At 39.7% G+C, this 18,925-nt stretch overlaps 1 protein-coding gene across 2 annotated transcripts in view; it reads right to left on the bottom strand.

Annotated features, from left to right (window-relative positions):
- Positions 1-18,925, bottom strand: part of LOC124721964 (host cell factor 2) — a 279,952-nt gene that overhangs the window by 54,855 nt on the left and 206,172 nt on the right. For both annotated transcript variants that reach the window (XM_047247128.1, XM_047247127.1), the window contains exon 14: positions 18,610-18,869. In XM_047247128.1, the coding sequence (XP_047103084.1) occupies positions 18,610-18,869 (260 nt within the window). The remainder of the gene's footprint in view (positions 1-18,609; positions 18,870-18,925) is intronic.

Here is an 18,925-nt window from a genome sequence, read left to right as displayed (position 1 = left end):
TCCGGGGGTAAGGGGGAGGTCCGGGGGGTAAGGGGAGGTACGGGGGGTAAGGGGAGGTACGGGGGTAAGGGGAGGTACGGGGGTAAGGGGAGGTACGGGGGTAAGGGGAGGTACGGGGGTAAGGGGAGGTACGGGGGTAAGGGGAGGTACGGGGGTAAGGGGAGGTACGGGGGTAAGGGGAGGTACGGGGGTAAGGGGAGGTACGGGGGTAAGGGGAGGTACGGGGGTAAGGGGAGGTACGGGGGTAAGGGGAGGTACGGGGGTAAGGGGAGGTACGGGGGTAAGGGGAGGTACGGGGGTAAGGGGAGGTACGGGGGTAAGGGGAGGTACGGGGGTAAGGGGAGGTACGGGGGTAAGGGGAGGTACGGGGGTAAGGGGAGGTACGGGGGTAAGGGGAGGTACGGGGGTAAGGGGAGGTACGGGGGTAAGGGGAGGTACGGGGGTAAGGGGAGGTACGGGGGTAAGGGGAGGTACGGGGGTAAGGGGAGGTACGGGGGTAAGGGGAGGTACGGGGTGGGGGGCGGTGGGGGGGGGTAATGTGTGGTACAGGGAAAGAACTGGACAGGGAAAGAACTGGACAGGGAAAGAACTGGACAGGGAAAGAACTGGACAGGGAAAGAACTGGACAGGGAAAGAACTGGACAGGGAAAGAACTGGACAGGGAAAGAACTGGACAGGGAAAGAACTGGACAGGGAAAGAACTGGACAGGGAAAGAACTGGACAGGGAAAGAGTAGTACAAGACAGAATATTCCTACAAGCAAACCAACGCAAATTAGCTTCAAGAGCCCATGAAGGCACAAGAGGGGAAAAGGACAGGAGAAAATGAGATAAGCAGCATAGAAAGAGAAACGATTTATATCTTTCCTGAAATGCAAAGTTAACTATTGCATGCAATGATTTCTAAAAGGCGCAGCCCCCTGCAAACCTCTGCTTCCTCAAACTGGCCCCATAGCCAAAACTATTACCCACCCTCGTACTGTAGTATGGGGGTGTTTTTTGTGGTTAGCACATGGCCCCCTTATTGCATTTAAGAAAACATTAAATGTGGAATGACATGGACACATTTTACAGCATTGTGTACTGTGTACAGTAGAGGAACAATTCGTAGATGACTGACTGTATCAGCGAGACAGTGCACCATGTCAAAGCAGCATCTGTGAGGCAATGGTTTGTGGACAGTAACATCCCTGAAATGGACTGGCCGGCCCACAGTCCCAGCCTAAACCGTGGAACACTTCTGGGATGTGTTAGAATGTCAACTTCACTCCAAACCCAAGCATCCAACACTACTATCTCCTTCATTTTCAGCTCTTCAAGTAGAATGGGCTACCATTCCTCCATAACATTCAGGAACCTCACAGGGAGTGTTTCCAGCACAGTTGTCAGAGAGACAAAGGGTGGAAATACTCTACATTAATGTCCAGTAAGAGGTGTATCATCACCTACAAATAGCACTGATAATTCTACAAACTACATTATGAAAGATAAAAGATATGTGTATAGAATGAAAATATGCTGAAGTTGTGGCATCATGGAAAAATTAGTAACAAATGTTCAACTGGAAATGTCACCTGTTGCGATACACTGCAAGAACTTGCCCAAACCTTATCAGAGAAGTTAGACCCCTTCCTGCTCCCACCACACATATTACAGACCTGAATACATCACAGTTAGCACACAAAATTCAGTTATTTACGAAGTATTCTAGCATGCCAGTTTATTCCTATTTTTCTTAAATTTGATGAAATTTCATAAAAGACAGAAACAGGGTTTTGGACACAGACTGGAACTTGCACACTTGCCTTTCATACACTGACTGTGGCAAAATTTATAGCCAGATGTTCTACATCTGTACAACCCAAGGATTATATAAAATGGGCCAATGATTGCTATGTATACAATGGAAATGGAACTAAAACCCCATCTCAATTACAGCCTGCCCTCGATACAGCCAGAAGAAGACTGGTATTTACTGTCTTGTACAGAAGGCTTCATGAACGTGGTATTTATGTGAAATTTCTAACCTCATATGTATTGGTCCTTAGAGAATTGTTGAGGAGGTCATTAAAATATTTACACTAGACTGAAGACCATTAAAGAACCATTTGCAACCATTTAAAACACATCATTGATTGGATGCTGCTATTGGTTTGAAACAATGTAATGTCACTAAGCACAAATTTCATTAGCATGCAGACATACAACCATCACAATATAAGAAACCCCACCGTTCTGAAAGAAGCTTTCTCCACTTAGACAATTAATAGTCTAATTGTAGAAATGGCAGTATTCGTTATTCAGCTTCTGCAGCAGGGTGCAAGTATGTGCAATTCCTGTGAGCTTTCTGTCTATAGTTAGTCCCAAAATTCTGGTGCCACTTCTTTTCTAATTATGATAACACTACAAGAAAACTGAATGTCAGCAGCAACATGACTCTGTTAAATTAACTGGCTATACTTTTTTTCCCTTAAAGTGTTTACTAATGATTCTATCAACAGTTGCAGTACTTACATTAGACGATTAGTTTCAACAAACCTTAGAGGTTCATTTTGAATACTGGCCTACTGAGGATACAATAAGCCATACCTAGTTATCCATGAATGGCGAATACAAAAGTGGAATATAAATGTTTGCAGAATGAATGTCACAAGCCTCACGCACCTCTTACCAAGTCAAAAATCAAACTGGAGGTTGACATAGCCAGCTACACCAGAAAACTTTCAGTGGAACTAGTGTTGCGCCTCATGAACAAGTGCATGACCGCAGCCAATGGGCATGTCAAATTTTAAATGTGGATGCATCTAAGCACCTTTATTAAACATAATATCAATACAGTGAATAAAAACAACGAATGTACAAGTATTACACAAATACAAATACTAGTGTCACATGGACACATTACATATTTGAACTTAAGGGAAGAATTTCATGTTCAGGAGTGCATCCAAGTGCAATGGGCACATCAAATTAAAATGTTGACATCGCAGCACCTTTATTAACCAATCACATTTAATACGAAGTAAAATGAAACACACAAAAATCACATTTGTTGCTGCATTATGAGTTTTGCATCATACAGCCATTGTATGCCTAAATACACCTTGATGTACTCAAATTGCTATTTACGAAAACCAATCCTTAAGTTGTGTTTTTAAAAGCACACAAATGCACTGAGAAGAAACATTTGTATGTGAGGGGTACATTGCCATTATACACTATTGGATCCATCCTTGTGGTAAGCAATAATACAATGTACCATGCCAGTGCTGGTGTACGTGAAGCAGTGACATTTGTTGTCATGTCATGGTTACACTAAGCCCACACTCCCCCAAATTGAATTTCGGGCTTGCAGTGACTTCTGCTTGTGTGATTTCTTGAACTTCTTAATACTATGCACATGAGCAAGAACACTGTAATGTAAACACTATGTACCTATCCGCGTACTTAGTTGCACAAGGACATTTCATTGAGTGCCCGCTGAATGTCAGCAGTGTCTTTATCACATGTTCTGGGACACCAATGCCATTTCCTGATAACTGCTAGATGGTAATGCAAGGACATTAACAGAGGCTCAGTTCTGTATGCCATGATCTTTAGGGTTAGATGGTTTTTAAATAAAATGTGCAGATGATGTGCAGAAAGGCATGTACACAGAGGCCAGACACAATGGCCTGATATTTTTTACAATTTTATCTCTTGGATTTTTAAATTTTATTTCTTAATTTAAATTTCATTTCATTTTTTAGTTTGAGTACGTAGATTTCACATGCGGGCTACACATAAAGACATCTTCAATTTTTAATTACTGCATTAGGTACCCAAAATAGTGTATGATGATCTCACACCGAATAAACAGGAAATACAGAACTGTGCACTGTATAAAACAATGTTTCATATGAGTGTGCTTCGTAGTGTATATCATATCAGCTGAATGTAATCCGTAATTAGATATACTGGGTGACCAAAAAGTCAGTATAAATTTGAAAACTGAATAAACCACGGAATAATGTAGATAGAGAGGTAAAAATTGACACACATGCTTGGAATGACATGGGGTTTTATTAGAACCAAAAAGAAACAAAGTTCACAAAATGTCCAACAGATGGCGCTGGACAGCAAAAGTCAGTGACTGCACATGAAAATTGTGTATAAAAGGAGCTGTAATGACAGAGAGAATCAGATGCGCCAGCAGTCGGAGCATGCTGACGTTACCTGAGAAGGCGCTTTTAGTGAAGCTGTATTATCAGAATGTGGAATGTGCTAGTTCAGCGTTACGATCCTATCGCCACAGGAAGGGGATTCGAACAGGTAAAGGTCCACTGACAAACGCAGCTGTGGCGAGAATGATTTCGAAGTTCGAAGCCACGGGTTGTTTAGACGATAGACCCCATACTGGCCGACCGAGTACAAGGTGTAATACTGCTGAGACAGTTCAGGAAGCAATGGAGACTGTAGTGGGTTCGTCTATGCATGGGGAAGTCAGCGCTCGGGCAGTCGCACGTCGCACCGGCATTCCATACACTACTGTTTGGTTGGCACTTAGGCGCACCCTCCAATGCTATCCGTACAAAATCTATCAGCATCATGAACTGTTACCTGGCGATTTAGTGAAGCGGAGGGTATTTGTGGTGTGGGCATTTCAAAAGATGGCAGATGACGACGATTGGTTGAGTAACTTGTTGTGGACAGACGAAGCTCATTTCACGCTCCGAGGGTCTGTCAACGCCCACAACTGCAGAATTTGGGCTAGCGAAAATCCTAGAACTGTCATGGAAACTCCATTGCACAACGAGAAAGTCACGGTATGGGTTGGAATTACCACATCTACCGTTATCGGGCCTTTTTTCCTTAGAGGAAATGCATGATTCTGGTTTTGTAACTGTTACCGTGATGGGTGAGAGGTACGCCGATGTGTTACAGAACCGATCACATCCCTAGCCTGGCTGATGAACACCTGCTGGAACGTACGATGTTTATGCAGGATGGCGCTCCACCCCATATTGCTAGACACGTGAAAGATCTCTTGTATGCGTAGTTTGGTAATGATCGTATGCTCAGCCGCCACTTTCGTCATGCTTGGCCTCCCAGGTCCCCAGACCTCAGTCCATGCAATTATTGGCTTTGGGGTTACCTGAAGTCACAAGTGTATTGTGATCGGCCGACATCTCTATGCATGGTGAAAGACAAGATCTGATGCCAATGCCTCACCATAACTCCAGACATGCTTTACAATGCTGTTCACAACATTATTCCTCGACTACAGCTATTGTTGAGGAATGATGGTGGACATATTGAGCATTTCCTGTAAATAACATCATCTTTGCTTTGTCTTTCTTTGTTATGCTAATTATTGCTACTCTGATCAGATGAAGCACCATCTGTCGCACATTTTCTGAACTTTTGTAATTTTTTTTTTTGTTCTAATAAAAGCCCATGTGTGTCAATTTGTGCCTCTATCTACATTATTCCGTGATTTATTCAGTTTTCAAATTTATACTGACTTTTTGATCACCCGGTCCTTGCCAATCTGGCAAATATATCAGTTCACGATGTTAGAATTTGAAACAACGTTTTGTAGGAGAGCACTTAAGTGCATCTGTCATTGTATTAGCATGTCTTGTTAGTAAATTATGTCAGGTCATGATGCCTGTATCCAATAGGTGCCATAATTCATAAGGACACCATATGAAGAAGCTTGTTCATGCAGCATGCATGACCAGTAACACAAAATTGTTTAGAATTAGTTAAAATGTTTGAGTATCCATATTTGAGCATGTGAGTTACAACAACAGGACTCGTACAAACAGATTCACACTATGAGTACTTGATAAGGCGATTTTGCTGTGGTCGTGCATGATGAGATGTCATAATGGTTCTGTACCACGAGATACTGTTTTAAAAGGGCTATGTAACTGTTTTTTTACAAAACTTATTGGTTGAACAAACAATATAAACTGTTTTTTTTTTAATCTTTTATGTATGTAGACTTTTGGAAGATAACCGTTTGTATGTATGATGGAAAATTTGTAATTGAGCAACACACATGATTTTTATTTGTTTCATTATACTTTATATCAAATGTGATGTGTTAGTAAAACCACTGTGTTGTCTGCATTTTAATTTGATGTGCTCATTGGCTGTGGACGCCCACCTGGACGTGAAATGCTTGTCTCAAGTTCAAATACGTAATGTGTACATGCGACACTAGTATTTGTATTTGTGTAACATTTGTTGTTGCTATTTACTGTATTGGTGTCATGTTTAGTAAAGGTGCATAGATGCATCTACTTTAAAATGTGACACACCTGTTGGCTGCAAACATGTGCTTGTACATGAAAAGTGACACTAGGGCCATCGAAAGTTTCATGGTGCTGTTGGCTATGTTGACTTCCAGTTTGATTTCGACTTGGTAAGAGGCACGTGTGGCTTGTGACATTGTTTCTGCAAACATTTATAAAGCATGTGTTGCCACTTTGATGTTTATTATTAAGATAAGACACTGTCAGTGCATGTATGTTTGTATTCAAATAATTAATTTGTTACATTGGAAATGTTTATCGTAATTCCATTTTTATATCCACTGTTCAATGAAGACTGTGTACTGTTTTTCGTATCCTCAGTAGGCCAGGCTTGAAAATCAATGTGTAAGGTTTGAAACTAGTCATCTAATATAAGTACTGCAACTGTTGACAGAATCATTAATAAACCCTTTAAAAATTTAATGTAGTTGCTAGTTCCCACTAAACAAAATGCTGGTGGAAAAAAAAAAAAAAAAAAAAAAAAAAAAGACCACTGATCAGTCAGAACATTGTGACCACCTACCTAAGGGCCAGTATGTCCACCTTTGGCAGCGATAACAGTGACCATGCATCACAGCATGAAACTATGAGGCCTTGGTAGGTCATTGGAGGGAGCTGGCACCACATCTGCACACACAGGTCACCTAATTCCCATAAATTCTGGGGGGGGATTAAGCTCACGACGCCACGTTCAGTAACATCCCAGAAGTGTTCGACTGGGTACAGATCAGGTGAGTTGAGGAGCCAGCATATCATCTGGAACTCGCCATGTGTTCTTTAAACCATCCCATCACACTCCTGGCCTTATGACATGGTGCATTATCTTGTTGAAAAATGCCACATCTGTCAGGAAACATGATCATTATGAAGGGGTTTACGTGCTCTGCAACCAGCGTTCGATACTCCTTGGCTATCATGGTGCCTTGCGCGAGCTCCACTGGACCCATGGATGCCCACATTAATGTTCCATAGAGCATAATGGAGCCACTGCCAGCTTGCCTTCACTGTGTGAAAGAAGAGTGAAAATAAATGGACACCCACATTGTTTACATGCTGACACTCAATAGTTTCTGAGAAAATGATAAAAGTTTCTACGCCACTCCCTCAGTCCACTTGTACAGTGTATACTCGAGCAGGTCTGCATCTGGTGAGGATGAGATCTAGTCACTTTAGGTTGTTTCTGTCTCCTTGATGTCTTAAGTAAGGTGATATCTTCATTTTGTTATAAGTGAATAACACATTCAATACAGCCTCTGCACGGAGATGGAGGATGGGGTACAAGGACTCCAAGATATTGAAAGTGATTTTGTAGCAGAAACCTCAAAATCAGTTTCCCAAAGCACAACTATTGAAAGAGAAATCATTCACAATGATCTGGAAGTGTGTGAAAACAAGAGTCCAGAAACAAAAAGAGAGAGAACTGGAGCAGTGTAATATTTTTTTGGACTTTTGGAAAAACTTAACATAAAAAAATTATCTCCAAAATTGTGATTTATTTTTATCTATCTATGTTGCTCATTCCCAGTGACAGATAATAGGAGTTTTATTTTTGATTGCAGTTAAAATCAGTAAGATTTCATAAGCTCCATCTGGAGTGGTTATTGAAATCAGTAGTATAGAAAAGTATCTGCAAGCTCATAAGCACAAAACAGACAAAACAGCTACTGCAATGGAGGACATAAGTGGTAACTGGCAGATCAACAGAAGAGTGTATATTTCACAGGGGTCAGAAATATTGGCCATCTGCTTACTATAAAAGCACTGCAAGAGTGGGCAGTTAGTTACATGTTCCATAGATCATTTGAATGATTCTTTTATCGAAATGATGTGGAATGAGTCAGTTTACAGGATATGTATACATAATTAGTATTAAAATTAATGGACACATTATTTTTAGTCTTACACAAGCAACTACACTCGAAAACAAGTTTTTAAATAGAAATTTATCCAAGGAACAGAAGGAGTTATCCAGGAGAAATGATTTTAAGTTCAATTAAAACCTGTTTTGCTACTTGTTGGACATTGTGTGTTATTGGTCACATGATCAAAAATTTTTGTTGCTGCATATTGAACTCCTTTCTGAGTCACTGTTAGCTTTAATAAAGGGTAATAAAAGATTTTTCTTTCCTTCTAGTGTTGCAGGTAAGGACATCACTGTTCTTCTCAAATTGTGACTGATTACTGATGACAAATGTCATTAGCAGATATATGTATTGTGATGGTGCAGTTAAAATGCCTAAATCCTTGAAGAGGTATCTACATAATGATCTCAGGTGAACACCACATATTATTCTTACTGCTTGCTTTTGCGTAATCAATATTTTGATTACAGAGTGGAAATATGCAAAATATTTTAGGAGGTTGACATATTTGTTTCCAAGACTAGCAATTATATGAAGAGCTGGATGGTTGCACCAGCCTCATTGCAAACAACATTCTGCAGAGGACAACCACAGTTCAGAGACACTGTGAAAAATAATACTCAACACTCAATAACTGTTCAAATTACCATAAAAACTATCAAAATTAAAAATTCAAGAATGATGAGGTGTTTCCCAGAGCCACATTAGTGTATGAAGGTGCTTTATTTACAACCACCAGTTTCACATCAGTATACAGGGTGTTCCAAAATGGTACGGCCAAACTTTCAGGAAACATTCCTCACACACAAATAAAGAAAAGATGTTATGTGGACATGCATCTGGAAACGCTTAATTTCCATGTTACAGCTCATTTTAGTTTCGTCAGTATGTACTGTACTTCCTCAATTCACCGCCAGTTGGCCCAATTGAAGGATGGTAATGTTGACTTTGGTGCTTGTGTTGACATGCAACTCATTGCTCTACAGTATTAGCATCAACCACATCAGTACGTAGCATCAACAGGTTAGTGTTCATCACGAACGTGGTTTTGCAGTCAGTGCAATGTTTACAAATGCGGAGTTGGCAGGTGCCCATTTGATGTATGGATTAGCACGGGGCAATAGCCGTGGCGCGGTACGTTTGTATCGAGACAGATTTCCAGAACGAAGGTGTCCCGACAGAAAGACGTTCGAAGCAATTGATCGGCGTCTTGGGGAGCACGGAACATTCCAGCCTATGACTCATGACTGGGGAAGACCTAGAATGACGAGGACACCCGCAATGGACGAGGGAATTCTTTGTGCAGTTGATGATAACCCTAATGTCAGCATCAGAGAAGTTGCTGCTGTACAAGGTAATGTTGACCACGTCACTGTATGGAGAGTGCTACGGGAGAACCAGTTGTTTCCGTACCGTGTACAGCGTGTGCTGGCACTATCAGCAGCTGATTGGCCTCCACGGGTACACTTCTGCGAATGGTTCACCCAACAATGTGTCAATCCTCATTTCAGTGCAAATGTTCTCTTTACGGATGATGCTTCATTCCAACATGATCAAATTGTAAATTTTCACAATCAACATGTGTGGGCTGACAAGAATCCACACGCAATTGTGCAATCACATCATCAACACAGGTTTTCTGTGAACGTTTGTGCAGGCATTGTTGATGATGTCTTGATTGGGCCCCATGTTCTTCCACCGACGCTCAATGGAGCACGTTATCATGATTTCCTATGGGATACTCTACCTGTGTTGCTAGAACATGTGCCTTTACAAGTACGACACAACATGTGGTTCATGCACGACGGAGTTCCTGCACATTTCAATTGAAGTGTTTGTACACTTCTCAACAACAGATTCGGTGACCGATGGATTGGTAGAGGCGGACCAATTCCATGGCCTCCACACTCTCCTGACCTCAACCCTCTTGACTTTCATTTATGGGGGCATTTGAAAGCTCTTGTCTACGCAATCCCGGTACCAAATGTAGAGACTCCTCACACTCGTATTGTGGACAGTTCTGATACAATACGCCATTCTCCAGGGCTGCATCAGCGCATCAGGGATTCCATGCGATGGAGGATGGATGCATGTATCCTCGCTAACGGAGGACATTTTGAACATTTCCTGTAACAAAGTGTTTGAAGTCACGCTGGTACGTTCTGCTGCTGTGTGTTTCCATTCCATGATTAATGTGATTTGAAGAGAAATAATAAAATGAGCTCTAACATGGAAAGTAAGCATTTCCGGACACATGTCCACATAACATTTTTTCTTTCTTTGTGTATGAGGAATGTTTCCTGAAAGTTGGGCCGTACCTTTTCGTAACACCCTGTATGCATCTTCAGCATTATCTATCAAGAATATAAATTGCTATGTGAAACTTTGAAATGGTACAAATACAGAACCATAGTGTTGGCATTTAACAAAAAAAGAGTGACGAGTACTCACAATGGTTATATTTCCATAATGTAGATGGACAATTATGTAGTCCCAGCTTTCAGGAAGTTATCCACATTAACAGTCAAACCACACTGGTGAGTGGTCATAATAAAATTGAGTACACACAAAAGATTCTTTCAAAATATACAAAGCATGACTGGTAACTGAGGCATGCCTAGAAAAATGTGGAGGAAAAAGGTGAAGAATGGGACACTACTGTGAACAGGGCAAAATGCATAAAAATTATCTAACATCTAGGTTAAGTATTGTAAGTACACAGGAAATATCATCCAAAAAATAATACTCTCATATGGAAATCTGAAAAATAGTTTACCGGGAACACACCGTAGGATATATTAGAAAATCTGGGTGATGCCAACTGTATAAAATCAATGCAAGTTAAACTTAAGATCCTGTGTGATGTGCATACTTCTACATATTTCTAACAAGCTGATGTGGTGTAAGCAGTCTGTGGAGGTTAGCAACAACTGGAAGGCTGAAGGTTGTGGTGCCAAAGAGGAAACCAAAACAAACACATGGACAGCTGAAAGGAGGAAATCATAACTATGGAAACAACAGAAGGTTGGGAACCACATTACATTGTGAGTATTTGTCATGGATTTTTGAATGCCCATATTATGATTCTGTATTTGTAACATTTCAAAAATTTAACACAGTAGTTTGTATTCTTGACAGATAAACCTGAAGATATGTCTATACTGATGTGAAACCAGTGATGTATGTAAAGCACCTTCATACAGCTACATGGCTTTTGGAAACACATCATCATTCTTGACTTCTTAATTGTTATAACTTTTATGATAATATAACTTCTATGATAATTTGAATCATTATTCAGTGTTGAGTGGTGTTATTGTTATTCAATAAGTCTCACTGCAGCCAGAAAAATTGAATTCAAAGCCTCAAAAACCTGCTGCAATTCTGTCAAGGAGAAAAACAGAATTCAGCAGTGTCATATCACCAAAGACGTTAGTGTCAAACACAAGTGTATGTTTGATGTCATACTGGAAACAGCAAGACTGATTCAGCTTCAAAGTTCGACTAGAATTCCATAACTCGCCACTTATTTAATTATAAACATGGATCAAACTCCATGTGTGTATCACCTCTATAGTAAGAGAACGTTCGAAGGCAAGAAAGTTACAGCAGGCCAACTGAATCAACTGTCATACTTGTATACTGCCCAGTATGGATTAATACTTTCCAGAAAACTGTTAGCAATAGTTTTTGTTCATCTCCAAGAAGTCAGTGGCACATATGGTCCTTGAGTGCATTTAGTGGAATGGCATTAGAATGTGCATGCGACAGCCACAAAATCTGGAAAGCTCAAAAAAAAAGAGAACCCTACCATTAGTTTCTGGACAATGTTTTCCAATGTTACATAAGAATGGAGGTGTTTCTATACATTATTGACTCGTGGGGGTGAGCAATGTGATCCCTCCTTATAAAATGGGCTGTCTGTCAATGCAATCAGAATTTTTTTCCACTCCCCCCCCCCCCCCAAATTACGTTGATCCATCATCAATTGCAGGCTCTAGCTTTCAAGAAAATGCTTCGATATGCAAGAGTTGTCACTGATATTCACACTAAAAAAATGTGGCTGTGTTATGTGTGCCTCTGCATGTTGCTCATGATGTTCCAAATTTTTATGCTTTGAATGTTTTTATGATAGATGACACCCCTGGGAATACATTGGTACTCTTGAAGTATAAAAGTAAAAATGAAAGGAAAAAATTGAAACATTATTATTTATACGTTTTTCATTTTCAATTACTGCTAATTATATGACATTTGTGATGATGAAATTTATTTTTAATTAGGCCTGAAATTCTTACTTCTTTTGTAAACAATTCCATTGTATTTCACAATGTCACAAAAAAATTCCACAACAATAAAAGAAAGAAAAACTTAACACTGTATTTGAATACAGAGCACAAAAATTCAAAACTGTGCTCGTAGCCACTGCACTACTGACTCATTTGCTTTTACACCATGTGAGGAGGCTCATGAAGTGGAGTCAATACTTAGACTATCACTTTATTGGAATCTATTGAGTGTTGGTACCTATGCCAAAATAGGTTGTCCCTTTATTTTCACCTCTCTTTCATCCTGTGACATACTGAGCGTGTCAGAAAGCTACCTATGGTGGGTTCCCTTTGTCGGTCATATGATGGTGATGCTATTGTCAGTCACTTACAACCATCTCCTGCATCAACCATTCTGTGTTTAGCATTTTGAAGCTGTACTGGCATCAGAGTAAGATTAGTGATTCCATGGGGTGTGAAGAATGCAAATGGTGAAATTGATTTCTATTCCAACACCAGAAAATTTCAGAATTGGCAGTCGGCTATGGTTTAGCCAATCACACCATATATGCCCATCATCATCTTAAATATTGCATTTCTCCTGAAAAGATGTTCCGTACAGTGTCCCAGCGACTTGTTGACACAGGGTCATTCACAAAGACGTAAAGGGATTACATTAGATCCCTCACCAATAGTTCTCACACAGGACATTGAGGAGAGTTTGTTCTGATGGGTAGATGATCTTCAAACAAATGTGCAAAAAATTAGGGTGGCTGAAAGCATAACCTACACTCTTGGCTAATCAATTCTGCATAAGCAGTTACTTTATCCATATCACATGAAGTGTGAGGAAACTCTCAGGCTACAAGACATTACACCAATGGATTCTATGACAGATCATTCAACATCAATATATCTGCATTTTATTTATAGGCGAGGTGAGATTCACATAGAAACAGTTAATTCACAGCAACAGTGACACAGGTGAGCAGATGCAAATCCTCAAGAAATATTGGAAGAAAAGGACCTGGATCATTATAATATTAATGTGTTCTGTGTCAAATCAACAAATGAAAGTAGGGTTTTCAACACGACACATTTAGATTTATTTGAAATTAAGTATGCATGTAGTATTCATAAATAGTAACACAAAACAATTTTTTTGCATTTTTCTGAGGAAAGGTTACTGAGTAATGGGTGCTTAAAAAAAATGAATTTTGTTTCGCAGAACAATGTTAATTTGTTGGCAACTTGTGTTCTAACTAAGCTACGCCAGTGAAATTGAGTTCATTTGAAAGCTCTTTTAAAGGGCTTTCATATAACATAAAACATAAGTAGTTGAATATATCATCATTATTGAATTTACTGAATTTTGAAAAATTATTTTTAAAATTCCCAAAAAATGTATGCAGAAGATACTGTTTTTCTCTCATGTTCTGAAAGTCCCAACTTTGAATGAGCATGGTATCACTATCAGAAGTAACTTTATGCTTAGGATGGTGCAGTGAAACACCTTCAAATATTAATTTATTTTAAATATTAGGCCTACTTCTCATCAGCTGTGTGTTACCATATAGCTAAATCAGGACATCATAATACAATAGCTTATAACAGATAGTCAAAAAAAACAATATTTGCCTTATCAGTGTTTAATTAAAAATACAAGAAGTTGGAAATCTTTAAAAACCATCAGTACAGCTGAATACCAGAGATAGGTTTAAAATCAGTTAGTTATTAGTTCTTTTTACTGAGATGAGTCATATCAGTCCAATTCATCGTGTTTCTATCCCATCAGTCTGTTGCTCATCAGCATTTCTGCATGGGATAATGTACATGTTCGCCCTGTAGCAGTTTGAGGGTTCAAGATTGCTTTTACTTTCCTGCTGCGGAAAAGTATCTGCATGACTGGGGCATTTTTGCCAACTAAACAGGCTAACAACCCACGTCCATTCAGAAGCAATATATCCTTCAATGTCATCAATCAATATTGGATCACTGTCAACAGCTGTAGTTAGTTCAATTTTGATTCATTACAACCTGAACACACTTTTTCTGTTATTTTGTTCTTGCTTACGGGAATAAAGGTGTGAAGTTTGTCTCTCTCTCTCAAATTGTGCAGCATTACTCAAATTTCACTTCTTCATTTTTATGATCTTCCATAGTAGCATACTTGAAATTGATCCCATCAAAATTATCCTTGGTAAACACATCAAGCTGTTCGGGTGTTACGGTTTGATCAGTGCAAGGGGGCTGCAGACTTTCTTGGACAGCCAGTCACTTGACTGTTCCACCAACATCATTGCTAGATCTTTTCCATGAGAGGTAGCTGAAAAACGCCCCTGAACTTCAATACTGAAATCACCTTCATGATAGAACATGTTGTTGAGGTTCTCTCTCTTTTTACACAGAGTTTCTCCTCCTAAAGAAGTGATATACTTTAATTGGTTTTTCATTATGTTGTCCGGTTAGAAATTCAATCAAGTAGAACTGGAACAGATGCACAGCAACAGTGCCATATGTGAGGCATTCTAATAGGATGACACAACCTGTGTGGTCAAGTTTGCTGCCATCCTTGTAATAAGCTACAAAGGACTGAAATATTGCTTGTGTGTTGGTACAGTGGTAGCCCTGAACTTCATCCAGTACAACAAAAATGAATTCTCAGCAACATCACAAACCACAAGCTCATTTTTCAATCTTTTCTGGAAGGTTGATTGGTGGCTGGCCACAAAGGAATGTCATGTAAATGATTTTAATTTTTAAAAAATCAGTAAAGTTTTCAGAGGATTTGAGGATTTTTTGATGGGTCCTAGAGATGTGCGATCAACAGACAGCCACTGTTTTTAAGTTATCAGGTCAATATCATTAGTATCCAACAATTCTTGTAAACACTTCCAAGTGTTTCTTGTCCTGAGCAGAACTGACATTCACCAAATTGACAAGCAGGTAATGATGGGTTTCACACAACTCTTACAATGCAATCTTTGTAGATTTTTACTGGAGCAACATCATTCATTGTCAGCTAAGGAAAGTTACACCATAAGTTTGAAGTTTTGGTGAGTAGCATGAACACAAACAGCGTATGTACCACTGCTTCCAGTTAAACACAATTTTTGGGACGTAGCTCAGCAAACTTTGAAAACCCATTGTGGAGGCCTGAATACTTGTCTTTGATGTCTGCATAAATTTCTGTCAAATTACTTAGAACTAATAGTTTTTGTATTTGAATTTTCTCTCCATCAACTCTTATGACCACAAAACCTTTTTTACCAGGCACTGACCTGCTTATTTCATCACATCAATAAAGTCAGCAGTCCATTCATTAAGAGTCTTGACAGGTTTTGGATTGGTGGTGGGGGGGGGGGGGGGGGGGGGGGAGGGGGGGGAAGACAAAATACCCTTTGCTTTCACCAAATCTTTTACTTATGTAGCCACCTAGTTAATTATTTAAATTCCTCTTTGAGCTTATTATCACTCCAACTTTAAGGTAAAATGGTGAGAATTTCCTTCTATATACTTCGCGATGTGCAAGAACTAAATTTCTTTTTCAGCTAAGTTATTATCTCTGACTCTGAATGATTAACTAACTCTTCTTCCTTGGAAGGCAGCAACAATACTACTACTTTGGATTGTTGAAGTTACTTTTATTAGTTTTTCATTACAATACTTCACCACACAGTCATTTTCCTTCACTGGCGATTCGCCAAGAGACTGCAAAGAAGCATTCACAGTTTCTAGGACTGCACTTGCAGCAATGTCTTGTTCATCACTGCGGTTCAACATTTTTCACTCTTTTTTGTTTCTGACCTCAGAACACACTAGATTACCATCATTTTTCTGCGCTAGACTTACCAGAAACTTCTACTAGTGGATTTTTTTCTAGTACTTGTCACATAGTTTCTGATTTAATATTAGGAAATGTTTCCTTTCTATCATCTATTGGGAAACAGGAAGCAAGTTTTTCTTATTGTTCTTCATTTTCACTTCTTATGGTTATTGTCACCCTTTTCATTAAAAGGATTATAGTACAAAGCTGAAATTTTAGACATTGTATATCATTCACAAATGAACAGTCTCATTTTTATGAAATGTTTTAAAAGTTCAATGTGTCAGCTTCATGTAATTAGTAATACACAACATTAATTCTCCGTTTTTTTCACATCCGGGAACAAAATTTAAGGTTATGTTCATAGTTTGCAAATATTAACTGGTTGTAGGCATGCAAACTTCTACATTTTTGTGAGAATTGTAATAAAGTACCTTTAATCTAATTTTAAAACACAACATTGCAGAATTACTCACATTATAGGCTATGTCACACCAAAAGAAAATGTACATTTCACTTTCATCATCAACTGACAATAATTCACAACTGAATATTATCCAAAGACAAAATACCAAAGAGAAGGAAGATAGCCATGCCAACCAATCATTATGTATACAGTCTTTGAAATGATATATATATATAAAAATGATATATATAAAAAAATGATATATATATATAAAAAACAAAGATGATGTGACTTACCAAACGAAAGCGCTGGCAGGTCGATAGACACACAAACAAACACAAACATACACACAAAATTCTAGCTTTCGCAACCAACGGTTGCTTCGTCAGGAAAGAGGGAAGGAGAGGGAAAGACGAAAGGATGTGGGTTTTAAGGGAGAGGGTAAGGAGTCATCCCAATCCCGGGAGCGGAAAGACTTGGGTTGTTTGTTCATCCCTGTTAGTTCATCACTATGAAATCCCCAAACCACCTTCCCTACCCTCTGGCTCCTACCCTTGTAACCACCTCTGGTGTAAAACCTGTCCCATGCACCCTCCCACCACCACCTACTCCAGTCCTGTAACCCGGAAGGTGTACACGATCAAAGGCAGAGCCACGTGTGAAAGCACCCACGTGATTTACCAACTGACCTGCCTACACTGTGACGCATTCTATGTGGGAATGACCAGCAACAAACTGTCCATTCGCATGAATGGACACAGGCAGACAGTGTTTGTTGGTAATGAAGATCACCCTGTGGCTAAACATGCCTTGGTGCACGGCCAGCACATCTTGGCACAGTGTTACACCGTCCGGGTTATCTGGATACTTCCCACTAACACCAACCTATCCGAACTCTGGAGATGGGAACTTGCTCTTCAATATATCCTCTCTTCCCGTTACCCACCAGGCCTCAATCTCCGCTAATTTCAAGTTGCCGCCACTCATACCTCACCTGTCATTCAACAACATCTTTGCCTCCACACTTCCGCCTCGACTGACATCTCTGCCGAAACTCTGTGTCTTTGAATATGTCTGCTTGTGTGTGTGTGTGTGTGTGTGTGTGTGTGTGTGTGTGTGTGTGTGTGTGTGCGTGTGCGTGTGCGAGTGTATACCTGTCCTTTTTTCCCCCTAAGGTAAGTCTTTCCGCTCCCGGGATTGGGATGACTCCTTACCCTTTCCCTTAAAACCCACATCCTTTCGTCTTTCCCTCTCCTTCCCTCTTTCCTGACAAAGCAACCGTTGGTTGCGAAAGCTAGAATTTTGTGTGTGTGTTTGTGTTTGTTTGTGTGTCTATCGACCTGCCAGCGCTTTTGTTTGGTAAGTCACATCATCTTTGTTTTTAGATATATTTTTCCCATGTGGAATGTTTCCCAGTCACACACAGCAAAACAAAAACAACACAAAATTATGTTTCAATTTTTGAGCACCAATTACTCACATTACTCTGTAACCTTCCATCAGATAAATGTGAAACAATAGTATTGTTTAATATTTAAGAATACTACATGTGTACTTAATTTCAAATAAATCTGAGAGTGTCTGGTTGTAGCATTTGCCGATTTGACATAGAACAACCCGGGCAGGGATTGTGGGTGATGAGAATCATAGGGGCTTAAACTTTACTCTTGTGGAAAGACAATGGATAATATGGTTTGTGCACAATAGGACACCAACCCATTTTCTACATTTACAGAGTCTAACACATATGTGTAATGAGCATTATAGCAGCAAAGGCGGTCCAATAGGATCACCTGACATATAATCACTTAGGGCTGGAGTAAGAAGTTTGTGCACAATTGATGTATACTGAAGTTAAACTCATTCATCCAACTGTAAAAATTTTGTGCAGTAATATAAGGCATGAAATTTTTTTCCATTATTTACAATTTGAATATCAGCAGTACCTTCTGCTCCGCAGGTTGAACAGGCGCTCCATTCGTCGGTGCCTGCTTGCAGCCCAGTGCTGCAGATGCTAATGTGGACAGAGCATCAGACTCCATTTCACCTGTCTTCATCAGTGGCAGAGAGCTTGCACTGCTGTCAGTCTCACGCAAATTGAATTCCGAATCTCTGTTTTCTGTCAGTCCAGATTTGTTTCCCAAACTGCTTTCTCCTTGCGCTGCACTAATAGCACTGTTATCAATGTCTGTTCCCTTTGTAGGGTCTGGAACAGAATTCTTCTTTTTTTGTAAACCCAACTATTACATTACAAATAAATAA

Source organism: Schistocerca piceifrons, chromosome X (assembly GCF_021461385.2).
Source record: "Schistocerca piceifrons isolate TAMUIC-IGC-003096 chromosome X, iqSchPice1.1, whole genome shotgun sequence".
Classification (NCBI taxonomy): domain Eukaryota; kingdom Metazoa; phylum Arthropoda; class Insecta; order Orthoptera; family Acrididae; genus Schistocerca; species Schistocerca piceifrons.
Note: the sequence above shows the minus strand (reverse complement) of the source record. Positions and strands in the feature narration are given on the sequence as shown.